The 12,806-nt window shown below is 57.5% G+C and overlaps 1 protein-coding gene across 2 annotated transcripts in view; it reads left to right on the top strand.

Moving 5' to 3' along the window:
• CHST8 (carbohydrate sulfotransferase 8) overlaps positions 1-12,806 on the top strand; it is a 111,196-nt gene that overhangs the window by 51,406 nt on the left and 46,984 nt on the right. For both annotated transcript variants that reach the window (XM_028529954.2, XM_036012065.1), the window contains exon 2: positions 2,757-2,972. In XM_028529954.2, the coding sequence (XP_028385755.1) occupies positions 2,843-2,972 (130 nt within the window). In that variant the 5' untranslated portion in view covers positions 2,757-2,842. The remainder of the gene's footprint in view (positions 1-2,756; positions 2,973-12,806) is intronic.

Here is a 12,806-nt window from a genome sequence, read left to right as displayed (position 1 = left end):
GGAAGCCCCAGTCCCCCCCCCCGGGTGTGCAGAAGGTCCTTGTGTTCCCCCAAGGCCAACACAGGGAAGGGGCCAGGAAGCTGCTCATGAAATGCCCTGATGTCAGAGGTCCTCCAAGATCAGATTGGCCCCCTGGCCTGGGGTCAGGCTCCGGAGGCCCGTGTAGCTGCAGAGTGTGCCTGACCCCACGGCCCGAAGGATCAGGGCTTCACAGCACTCTCCTTGTAGCTGGGGTCTTGCTGTGGACCGTCAGTAGTGTGGGCATGCAGGTGCTCACCAGTGCAGACTCAGGCGTGTGTGAACATACATGGTAGTGCATGTTGCCTGTGTCCTGTCCCCATTGCATCATTGTGTATAATATCTTCCCCCTCTTTCAACTCTGGGAATCCCAAGGGGTTAAGCCAACTGCTGGGTGGGGGCAGAGTGAGGGTGGGAGAGAATAGCTCCACCTCCCCCATCAGTGGCTCATATTCCCCTGGGAACTCGGGGCTGGCCTGGTGGGCCCTGCGTGCACTGCTGGGGGGCCGCATGGCAGTGAGCATGCTGTGGGCAGCACTGAAAGCGACCTTGTCCTTCAACACAGCCTGCGGCCTGCACTGGCCCCCAAGGACAGCTCCATCCAGGGCAGCCCCAAAGCGGGAGGCCACGACCCCACATGAAGGGTATCAGAGTCTGAGCCATGGGGGATGGGGACATGGGGCTGCCCATTTTCACCCACTGAAAGACCAGGGCAGGGGGTCCCCGGTGATGGCAGGAAGCAGCAGTCTTTCTCTGAGGTGGGGGCTGTTGCAGTGAGGTTGGGGCAAGCCTGAACCCCCAGAGCCAGCTCCAGAACAGAGCTGAGCCTAGCTCGGCACTACCTCCCCAGCGTAGAAGCTGGGAGGTCATGGGAACCACCTCTGCAGCAGCACAGCCCAGAGAGAGCCGTGTGCAGGCATGTTCCTTGTGCACAGAGGCCTGGGGCAGGCTAATTAGAGTTAACTGAGTGAAAAAATAATTACAGAGCCTGCAGAGGGGAGAAACCAAAACCTGCAATTTAGTGCTCCTCAGCCCCAGAGCCTTCCTGAGCACCATCCAGTCCTTGGGATTTGTGGTCCGGGCAGGGGAGAGGGGCTTCTGTTATTACCACCTCCTGCTTCACGCCCCGCAGGCTGGACTCAGAGGGACTGTAGCTGGGACTCCCTGCCCCAGTGCCTGGGTGCCAGGTCAGGCACCGGTTCCTTCTGCTTGAGGAGACCCTAATGGAGAAACACTCCTGTGCTGAGCAGACACCTCTCCTCTGGCCTGGGGCCCCACCAGCCCCCAGCTGTGTCTCAGAGGCTGCTGGGAGCTGCCCACTTGGCCCAGCCTCCCTCGGGCACTGCCCTGTTCCAGGACGGGTGAAGCCAAGGCTCCTTCGGTGGAAAGAGGGTGGTGTGTGCCCTGACTGTGTGGCTCAGTGAGCGGTGTGTCATACCGAAAACCAGAGTGTCGCTGGTTCAGTTCCTGGTCAGGGCACACACCTGGGTTTTGGCTGGGTGCCCAGTTGGGGACATGCGGGAGCAACCAATCAATGTTTCTCTCCCTCTCTTTCTCCCTCCCTTCCCCTCTCTCCAAAAATAAATAATTAAAACCTTTAAAAGGGGAAAAAGAAAGAAGGTGGCGTCCCTGGGCCCAGGAGGATAAGAACTGGAGAAAGTGGGGGGACAGAGTGACCCTTTTCCAAAGGGATGGTCCTGGGGCCCCACCTACCCAGTGCAGCCTCCTGTGCGGGCTCCGCTGCAGCACCCGGGCTGCCCACTGCAGGAACTCACATCCTTCCTGTAGGCAACGGGCCTTGGGTTGCCCCATTTTGACCCATAGCCTGGCCCAGCTGGGGTCACAGGTTGATACTGGGGTCCTGGGGATTCCTTCCCCTTCAGGAGGAGCCCAGGTAAGGGGAGAGTTGCCTGCAGGCCGTGCGTCTACAGCGGCCCATCTGCAGGAATGTGAGGGCTGTTGGCACCGGCCTCTGAGCCTGGGATGGGTCAGACATGGGTCCGGTTGCCCTGCTTCAGCCCCAGGCCTGAGGGCCTCGAGATCGGGGACAACCATGATCTGGTCAGAGCTTCAGCTCCCATTAGTGTGGCTATGTCCACAATCCCACCAGCCCATCCACCCATCCATCAGGGGGCACAGCTCTGGGTGCTGTGGGGGAATGGATGGGCGGGGGCGTCCGTCCGCCCCTGACATCCTCTGGGCCTGGGAGGCTCCTTCTCAAAGCCTCCTGCTCTCTGAACACCCTTGTCCTGAGCATCTCAGAGATGGGCCAGGACTGAGGGAGATCCGAGGACTTCTTGTCCACCAGGCCAGTTGCAAGGGAAAAGGACCTGGATTCCTGCCTATACCTGGAACCCACTGTGGGGCACCTGCGTACTTGTCTAGAGGCTCAGAGTCTGGACAGTGCAGGTGGGTGGCCACTGTCCCTGGCTCTGGGCTTCAGGGCCTTACTCTGGGCCCCCTCAGGCAGAGGCCAGGGTGTGCCTCTCACCATGGTTTTTCTGGGGGTACTAATACAGGAGACCCTGAAGTAAATCTGGTGTCCCAGCCACAGGTGGTGAGTGGACTTCCCTCAGCCTTCCTGGGCTTGAAAAGGTGGAAGGGACACACCTGAGTAAGCTGGGGGGCTGAGGGCCCTAGGGAGCACACTTGGTCACTGGCAACAACTGGGGCCTCCGCCCGCCCGCGAGGCCCTGTGCCTCGCTGATGGACCGTCTTTCTCCCCCTCTGCCCTGTAGACCGTGGCCTGATGGACACCTGGTGTAGACAATGAAGGAAGGACTCGCTTTCCACACCCAAGAGGTGACCCCGGAGCAAGGCTTGGATGACCCTACGTGCCGGAACAATGCAGCTGGCCTGCATGTTTTCATCCATCCTGCTGTTCGGGGCCGCAGGCCTCCTCCTCTTCATCAGCCTGCAGGACTCCACGGAGCTCTCCCCCCGGCAGGTGCCAGGTGAGTCCTCAAATTTGGCCCTGCCACCTGCTTGCCCTCCAAGGCTGCCCTGGTACCAAATCTGTGCTGAGACCCCTGGCAGGAAAAAAGAAGGGGTCCTGGCCTCTTCCTGGGGGGGATCGGCCTCCATGTGGGAACACTGTCTGATGTCAGACTGCTAGCCTTAGGGCTGTGGCCTCTGACCTTTGGCCTCTTGGCCTCTAGCTCCCCACATTCCTTTTGGGAATGATGGCCAGGCTGCCCATCTCTCAGCTGGTTGTTGCCTTTGGTGAAACTCAGATTTAAAGAGGATTCTGTCATCTCTCAGGGCCTCTTCCACATGGTCTGAGGGACTTCAGAGGGTGAATAATTTCTCCTTGAGCCCATGCCCAACCATGGGGACCACTTGAATCCAGCCCCTCCAGCCTGGGCAGATGGGTTAGGGGGACCTCCTGGCTTTTTGAGGATGAGACTGCTCCTGCTGGCACCCTACCTGCTGCCTCCTATCCCACCTGTCCCTAGTGGCCTACTAGAGGGGCAAACCTCCTTGACTGGTGGAGGTCTGTTGGGGCCAGGGGCGATGGCAGTGAGGGGAGAGCAGGACAGATGGTTCTGGAGCCTTTGACAGATAGGATGTGGACAGGGAGCTTGGGCAAGGTGCCTGCTGGTGGGACGCATCTCCTGCCTCAGAGAACACAGCAGGGTCAGAGGGCAGCAGGCACGGGGCCAAGGCCGGGGTTGCTCTGCTTTGGAGTGAGAGGGAAATACCGTTGCCTGGCCCAGAGCACCTGCACCTCTCAGCAGTGGTCCCTGGGGCCTTGTTAGGGGGAGATCCATGAAGACACCCAGGTATACCATGCTCTGGGACACGGACAATATGAAGGAGGTCTGGGGGCTAGGGGCTCAGTCAGAGGGTTCCTGTACCATCTCTGCCAGCTGGACATAGCACAGGAGGGCAGAGCTGGCCTGGGGGCACCTGGCCCTCAGGAGCTGGGGGACACGGGGTGCTCAGGCAGGCAGCCTCCTCCCAGTTCCCCTCAGTGCTGGCTGGCACTCACTCTCAGGGTAGAGTGTGTGCCGGCAGCCAACAGGGGGAAAGGCAGAAGGAGCACGAGGAGACCAGGGTCAGGGCCCCCGGCTTGGCATCTGCTCCCAGAGGCCCTGGTGGGGGATGACTGTGGGTTGGGTCTTTCATCACAGAGGGTTGGGGAGAGGCGGCCAAGGCCTATGTCCCATGAGATGGCAGCCAGTCATTGGTGCTGACTCATGCTGGGCCGGACCCTCACAGATGATGGCTGCCACAAGTGGGTCTGGCTGTTCCCCAGCAAGGACATGTGACCAAGCTGGCTCCTCTGTGGGGACTTTGCAGCTTCGTGTGAGGCTAACAACTCTGCCAGCAGAACCGGGCCCATGGGCAGCGCCGTCAGGACCGACTGACAGTCGGCCCCACAGCTGTGCATTGTCTGTGAGGAATCGGTCTCCTGAAAAGGGGACCTGAAACACAGCTGGGGGGGGACCTGAAACACAGCTGGGGGGGGAGTGGCATCACCACCCTTGGTGTGTGTCTTTGTGTGTGGGGTGGTGCACATGTGGGCAGAGGGGCCTCATGGCTACTGTCTGTGTTCTCCTGTGCGACCAGCCGGGGAGAGCAGGCAGAGTGTCTGCGGGGTGCAGCTGGGGCGGGGCCGTGCGCCTGTCTGTGGTACACCCCAGAGGCAGGGTCCATGTCCTGGGTGGGCTTGGGTCTGGTGGCTGGGATCTCCCGGATGAAGCGGTAAGCTGGGTGGGTGGGGGCGGATCGCAGAGGCTCGGGCTGGCAGAGTGTGAAGGATGGAAGGAAGCTGAGGCCAGCGTCCCCTGCAGCCGGGCGGATGCAGGCAAGGAGCAGCTTGGGGTTTGAACCGAATTTTTCAGGCTGTAAATAGAGCTCGACCACCCTCGCCACGTGCTGGGTGATGGGCAACCTTGACACTGCGTAAATCACATCAAACACAGTCATAAAACTTTAAATAATGCTTACGTTACTTTCCCTGAGCAAAGTGTTCCTGACACAAGCTGTTTGTGTTGATTTGTTACTATTCATTTATTCTTTCCCTGTACTTCTCACGGCAGCCTAATTGTGATTCGGTACCAAGAAAGCAATATCAAAGTAATTTTCCACAACATTAGTTACAATTTTCTTCTGATCTTTCAAGTGAAACAATCCCATCCTGTTGGCTTCTCTGAGCATATAAACCTTGATTACATTTATCTGTTGGAAACCAGTGCTTACAAAGTATATGTATCCAGTTGCAGAGGTGGGTGGCCCCAAGGGCCCTGGTGGAGCCTCTGGGTGGATTTCTACCCGTGGGAGATGCAGGAGGCTGCCCTGAGAGATCAGGCAAGGCGGGGTGGTGGCGGGGGTCGGGGGGAAGTGGGGCATCTACAGGGGAAACTCCACGCAGGCTGCTCTGTCTTTCCTAGGGCAGAGAGATCCCTGGGAACAGAGTCACGGGCGTCTGCCGGTGGCGGCACTGACCACGGTGGGAGGGGGAGGGTGCACAGGTGAAGATTCGGAAACACGCTTGGGAGGGCGGCTGGGAACTGTTAGCTACTTGTGGTTCCTTGGGGTCTGGGCGTCAGAGAGATTTCTCCCATGCAGCTGCCAGGTGTTAACAGCAGCTGGGTTTCTCAGGGACCAGTCAGCAAGCCTCACGTAGCTTGTGCATTAGACGCAATCCTATGGGGTTGCCAACTCTTGTAAATCAAGCTGTATTTTCAAAACGTTTGCTATATTTAAATCAAATCTTTTGAAATGTGAGTCACTACCAGTTAACCTACCTTCATTCTAAGATTAGATTTTCTTGTATCAGAGAATTCACCTGTTCGACTTTTTATTCTTCAGCATTGCCAGGCCCTGAGGCTCCAAGAACCTCATTCCTTGACCCAGGAAACTAGACTTGGCCCTCCCTAAGTGGAAGACTCAGAGAGCAGGCCAGAACTGGGAATAACAGCCCAACGTGAGGACCCTGGGGGGCGGGGGCAGAAGACAGGCTCCACACCCATTGCCGGGCAGCCTGAATTTTCACAAGCTGGCTTTCTTTAGGAACATTTCCTTACAGAGGGCTGGGGACAGGCAGAAGCAGATTCGAACAGCGCCGTGAACCCCTATGTGCCCATCGCCCACACCCCCGTGCGGTCAGGCGGGCCCCTGCACATCCCTGGCCTCCTCCCTCCTTCCGTCTGGTTGGAGGCATGCACCAGATGGAATGTCCATTCACCTGTCAATATTTCAATATGCTTCTCAGTTTAAAAGACAAGAGCTCTTTTTTAAAATGTTCAACAATTTCTTAATATTATTAAATGTCCAGCCAGTGTCCAGCCTTGCTGTCTCACAAATATTATAAATACTTTTATTTCCAATTTGTTGTGTTCAGTTCCCAGGTCAGGCCGACACACTGCAGTTGGCGGGTGAGCCTTTAAATGCCCTCCATCTGCAAGAGTCCATATTTATTTCTCTCTTGCTGCTTCGTGGAGGAAACTAACTGGGTCACAAGTCCTGCAGCATTTCCCACAGTTGGAATTTTTGCTGATTGTGTCCGCCTGGTAGAGTTCAATATTGTCTCCTGGTCTTTGTACTCCCTGTAAGTGAATTAGCAGTTCGATCAGACACAGGCTTGGTTGTCCCTTCTTTCTCTGGCCGGGAGCCACCTGTGGTGCGAGTTTCTCCTTCAGGAGGCACACATCTGCCTGCCTGGCGTTTGCGGTGTGGTTGCCAGGATCTTTCCGTTCATTCCCTGGGGCTGACAACGTGCTGTTTGATTTTGTCATTCCTTCTTCATTCTCTTCAGTGGGATGAATTCTGTTTTAATGGGGTGAAGCAAGTCGTTGTTAGTGACCCACGAAGCTGAAGTGACCAGTGGATTGATTGGTTGACTCATTGATACATTTTTAAAAATTGACTTCATGATACAATTTGTTGCTAGCCACACTATAAATAGGTGTGGGGGGTTTTTTTAGTGTTTCATTTTGGCAGAGTGATTTTTCTGAAAGCTGGGCCGCCTGTGTTTCAGTGACGAAGCTGTGCTTGTCTGAAGTCGTGGATGGTGGAGTGGCGGCGGGGGCTGGGGCGCCGAGGCAGAAAGGCAGCTCTGTGACCGCAGGCGCCCCCAAGCCAGGCCGAGTGCAGACCAGGGGGCTGGGCAGCTCAGATGCTGTCTTGACCCACAGCCTGCCCCAGGGCATTCCTTCTGGGCACAAGGGCATCCAAGGACGATAATAATAACCACCACCAGGCATTCACCACGTGCCAGGTCTTGTGCTGAGCACTCTACACGTTTCAATGCATATAATTTTTATGAGCCGTGATTATTCCTATTTGCAGACAAAGTGCCAAACACTCCCTAGGGTGGACACACCACCAGCATCACTACAGATGTGAGTGCACATGCTCGGGGACCCACCGCGTGACAGGTACTGTCACGAGCACTTTACACGTACTTGGCACTCATTTAATGCTTTCAGACCGGTGAGTTAAGTGCTGTTACACCATTTGAGTGAGAGATGAGATTTCTGGGGTAAGGGAGGTGAACAGCTGCACCTGAGGTGCAGCTTTGGGCTTCAGAGCCACCTTCAGAGCTGGCTGCTGCCCCCCCCGCACCTGCTGCCTTCCCAACCACTGCGACGCTCCTATTGCCTGGTCTGGGCCCTGAACAGAGCCTGTAGGGGAGGAGAGCGTGGATCAAGGGTTGGAGGCATGAGAGAATGTGGTGTGGCAAGAACTCCCTGTGTGTCCGGGGCTTGGAGTGTGATCTGTGGATGCAGACTCCGTGGCTGAAGACACAGCCAGGCTGGGGTCCAGGGAGCCCTTGGAGCTTTGCAGGAGAGCAAACCTTTGCCACAGGGCGTGGGGAGCTTGGGGGGATTTTGAGGGGGGAGTGGCTATCAAAAAGCCCACTCTAGTGGCCGCATGTTTCGGTGCTGCAGGCAGGAGCAGGGAAGAGGACAGTCACCACGCGGAGACCAGCTGGGAGGGGCTGAGTGAGATTGGAAGAGATGGCAAGGCCTGGGATGGGAGGGGCCAGGGTGGGGTGGACGCAGGGGTCAGGTTCGGAGTTGGACCACGTGGGTGGGAGGATGAGGAGGGTGAAGAGGGCAGCCATCTTTGTTCAAGGTAAATTCAGCTTGGGGTTTCTGGCTCTGGCAGATAGGGGTCAGGGGCACCTCTCGATGAGGCAAACAACAGACGGGGCGTGGTCTGGGGGAGGGGCCTGGAGACCACGAGTTCTGTTTTAAGCAGACAGCATCTGAGATGCTTGGCAGGGGGCGTGGAGCCGCCCTATCACCCCTCCACCCGCGGCCCAGCCCCACAGACTTCAGAACCGGGCGAGAAGCAGGAGGCCCTGCCTCGCCTCCACCTGCGTCTTCACTCTCAGGTCCCACACCCACGCCTTCCCTCTCACGCATGGAGGGCGGAGTCCTGGCTGGAGGGGTCAGGAGGGCTTCCTGGAAGAGTGCAGTTGTTTCTTGGCTGCCTCCTCCACCTCACCAGCGGGGACCGGCACTGACCCCCAGCAGAAGCAGGTAGCGGGTCTGCTTGAGACTTTGGAGCCGGGGTTTCCCCCCAGGGCACACACAGCTGAGTATCGGACCCCGCAGCGCACAGCCAGAAACCGACAGAGCCAGAATCCCAACGCCCACCGGCCGGCTGGCTCCAGGGTCCCACTCTGGTCCAGGGGAGGGGGTGTGGCCCTCGCTCTTGGGGCACGGGAACCAGAGACACACAGCCCTGCCTGAGCCCATGAGGAGGGCCGTGCTGCCAGGTCAGGGGTTCGTCTTTTTCCTGCCATGACCGGTTTTGTCCAGGTGTATCCCGCTGGGGCTCGGAGAGCACACCCCCAGACCAAAAGCCTGGTGGGCCGGGCCACAGGTGTGCCTGCCGTGAGGCCCCAGCAGCTCTGCCGTCACCCCTGTGAGGGCGATGGGGAACACGGGAGTGTGGTGGCTGTCCCTCCGAGGCCCCGTCCAGGGAGGGGCAGCCTGCTGGGCCAGGGAAGCCAGCCCCTCCGGCTCCCGTGGAGCCATCTGCTTTCCCTGGACAAGTAGGTTTTATTGGAATCCTCTGAGTCTGTTTCCTGAAACCATTCTCTAACGGCATTGTGGAACATCATATATATTTCCTACAAACCTTGTGAGGCTGACACATCCTTGTTGTGACTGTTAATATCAGAAGTGACATGTAATTGCAGTGATCCATCCTGTTAAGTAGCTGGCAATCTATCATTGCAAAATCAGCAGGGCTGGGACTCTGGGCACCCGGCGTTTCTAACCAGTGCACCGGCAGCCTATCCAAGCTCTTACCGAGTGCCGAGTGCTGCTGGGCTCACCGGGGCCGCCCCGCCCTTCCTCCACTCGCCTGTCTGCAGCCACGGCAAAGAAAAGTGACTTGGGGAAAACCACCCACTGACTTTCATTCTCTGAAGCGCCCTGTCCTCCTCCCAGCATGCGCAGCTCTCAAAATCGGGGCTGGGGGTTGGGGTGCTTGTAACAGTGGCCCTTTGGCTTCCTGCCCCTCTTTCTTGGAAACTCCACAATAGCTGTGTGCCAGGGAGTGGTCAGTGAGCTGGAGCCCTGGTGGGCTCTGTGTGGACAATGTGAGGGCTGGGTATGGAGAGGGGACCGTGGATGGCCAAGCCCGCCTCGATGGGGTGGGTGCATTGAGGGAGGGCCTGCACATTTAGGAGCACCACCCACACTGTGCTAATTACAGGGTAGTGTTGACTTAAACTGCACTGTGAAGGGTGCCCCCTGGAGTTGTGCAGAGGGCAGTGCTGATGCAGGGGCAGCCGTGGGGCCTGCACGTGGTGATTGGCCAGTGAATGCCCAAAAGGGGGGGGCAGTATCAGATATGCAACCCTCGGGTGCGGGCACCGGGGTCAGTGGGCTTGGGGGGCCCTGGGGATGCTGGCTTTGGGGCCTTCTCTGATTGTGTTTTTGGGGACAGGGCTTCACGAAGGATCCTCACTGCTGCTTCCCCTGGGAGGCCCCGACCTCAGGGTGTCCATGTGGGCCCGTCTCTGTGGTGGGAGCCTGTCTGCCACAACCCTCTCTCACCTGAGCACCTGCCCTCAGCTCCCGGCATCTGCTTCCCTGATGTGATCTCAATTTCCTGGGTTCCTCCACCGGCCTGCAGGTGGGGGGACGTTTCCCTCCTGCCTGCAAGACACCCTGGGGTCTCCAGCCAGAGCCTCTCCTTCCTTTGGTGCATTAAAATATGCTAAATGAAAAGTAATGAGCACGTAGGAACTAATAACAGGAATCACCTAATTAAATTAGGAAACAGACATCATATTGCTGTAATCTGAAAATTCATATTAATAGAAAATGGTCCCAGAATTGTTATGCTAAAGGTTCCTAGAGGTGGGGAAATTAAAAAGGAGGGCAGAACGGAATATTGGGACAATCATATCCAATAAGAGCAAGACTTATGTTTTAAAGGAATTAAAGTAAAATACTAAAAATAGAAGATGGGATCCTCGTGTGGCTCTAATGAAGCCATGGACAAAATGGCTTTGGAAGCCACAGAGCTCCCCCCTCGTGCCCGGCGATGATTTTGAAAACAAGACAATGCAATTAGCTTCCGTGCCTGGAACATGGTCCCAGCCCTGGTTTGTCGGTGCCTGACCCTGTCCCAGTGCCCCGTTTCCTCCCCCTTCGCCCTGGGAGGGGGGCGTCGTTGCTCTCAGCTTCGACTCAGAGAGGTACGTCAGACTCCCCCAGTCCTGCAGCCAGAGGGGCCCCGGGCAGGATTCGAACCCAGATTCTCCTGATTGCAAAGCCTTTGCTTGGCGCCCTCACCTGTTGCTACTAATGTCACAGTCTGCATTTCTGGAGTTTTCTGTCTTTCTGCCATTTCCTCCAAGGGCTTTTCTTGCCGACACTCAGTAGAGTTGGACGGCAGCCGCCTCCCTGACCCCAGCCCCAAGGCTCTGCTGGTGTCTTGGTTAACAAAGGCCACACAGAGACACCTTCTGAAATTACAGTCCAGCTGGAAAACTGGGTCTCCCATTGTGACCGGGCCTGAGTGGGGGCCAAGCCGGGCTGGCGGTTCCGACACCACACCAGCCTCCGGAAGACCCAGTTTCAGGTGGTGTCTCCACGGCGGTTAATTATCCCCCCAGGCCCTCTATTCAAGGGGTGAATCGGGCTCTGTTTGCCTGAGACGTGAGTCATGACTCAGAGAGCCCAGAGCGGGGCTCAGGTGTGGGCTGACCCCTTTCCCACTCCCGGGGCCCAGAATAAATTGGAGGGACCTAGAGAGGAGGAGGAGGGGCCAAGATCTGTGTGTGAGATGCCCCAGAATTACATCTGTCCTGGGACACTGTGACTGCAGCTGGGCTGGCGTCAAGCCCAATGTCAGGGTGGAGCTGGCCAGACCTTCTCTCCCTCTGCCTGTGCCCACGCCTCCCCGCCTCTCTCCCCATTCACCTCAGAGGCGTCTTCGATGGGAAATGCCTGCCTGCCCTCAGAGCCGAGCCCCCGCTCAGCCCAGGGGACCTGCAGGGAGAGCAGGAGCACAGCACAAGGCTGCAGCCCCAGAGAGGCACAAGGTGCGCGGGGTTGGCCCTTCTGCCCGGCTTGCCTCCCTGTTCAGCCCTCCTTGGCCTGTGGTCTCAGGGCTGTGGGAGGGTAAGCTCAGGACACAGTGAGTCCAAAGACCCCACCCACTGCCAGCATGGGGAAGGGCCTGGTGGAGCTCTGCTTGTAGGCCCTGCCAACCTTTCTGACGTCCCCAATCACTAACAAGGGCAGTGGAGAAGTGGTTCTGTGCCAGAACAGGTCCAAGGACAGGGCCAGTGCTATGGTTGTAGTCCTCTCCACGGCCACTGTTTTTAAACCCCTGACAAGGTCACGGTGGTAGTTGTGCAAGTGGAGGCGCCGAAGGGCTGGCTCCAGAGGCTGGTGCACATCCATGGGGCAGTGGGCCCCTCAGGGGCGTCCTGGGCAGGGTGGGGGTGGTGATGAGGCCCAGAGGCCTCAGCTGCCATCCTCTCCTGTTTATGGGGACACCTTTCATGTGGCTGTAGGGCCAGGGTGGGTGTTCTCCTTCCCAAAACATTTGCAGGAAGTTGGGAGCTCAGGCAGGCCCCGCCTAGGCCAGGAGCTCATAGTTACGTATCCGCTGCTGTTTTCATTATAAATCTTATTTCCCCAGAATTAATTTCAACCATGGTGGAACCCAGTGGACAATTCTTTCATTCAAAATCTTTACTTATGTGGGAAAAACGGCTGAACCTAGATGGGTCCTGCTGCCCCCAACAGCCACTGCCTGGGGGGCCGCCAGCCAGACCACGTCCTTTTCTAGCCCCCAGAAGTCCTGAAGAGCATGCATGGCATAGGCTGGTCCCCATCTGAGCTCCCTTTCTCCCCAGCGTGGTTTGTCCCCAGAGCAGGTCAATGGTCTAACCCCTGCCGAGTGGCTCTCAGCCCAGGTGGTTCCCAGCCTGGATTGCACTGAACTCCCTGCCACTTTTTGCTTGTGTGTTCTAATGTGCTCTGTCCAGTGAAAGGCAGCCAGAAAGGAGCCTGGGACTCCCCTCCCCCCACCCAAAGCTACCATTTGTGAATGCATTCGACCTTTGCCCTGGAGTCCGGACCAGCCCTGGAGGGAGGGTGATATGGAAGAGGAAGGGGTGATGAGGCGGGTGTCAGTGAAAACTGCATGGGGTCTTCGGTCCATCGGAAAACGGATACTGAGCAGGGTGGGGGAGGTGAAGTGGACGGACAGCTCCCCCCAAGAGTTCCATGTGGGATGCAGGCCCAAGGTGGCCAGATCCTCCTTTTCACCATTTTCAAAGAAACTGGGAATCTATAACA

Source organism: Phyllostomus discolor, chromosome 12 (assembly GCF_004126475.2).
Source record: "Phyllostomus discolor isolate MPI-MPIP mPhyDis1 chromosome 12, mPhyDis1.pri.v3, whole genome shotgun sequence".
In the NCBI taxonomy this organism is placed as follows: Eukaryota; Metazoa; Chordata; class Mammalia; order Chiroptera; family Phyllostomidae; genus Phyllostomus; species Phyllostomus discolor.
Note: the sequence above shows the minus strand (reverse complement) of the source record. Positions and strands in the feature narration are given on the sequence as shown.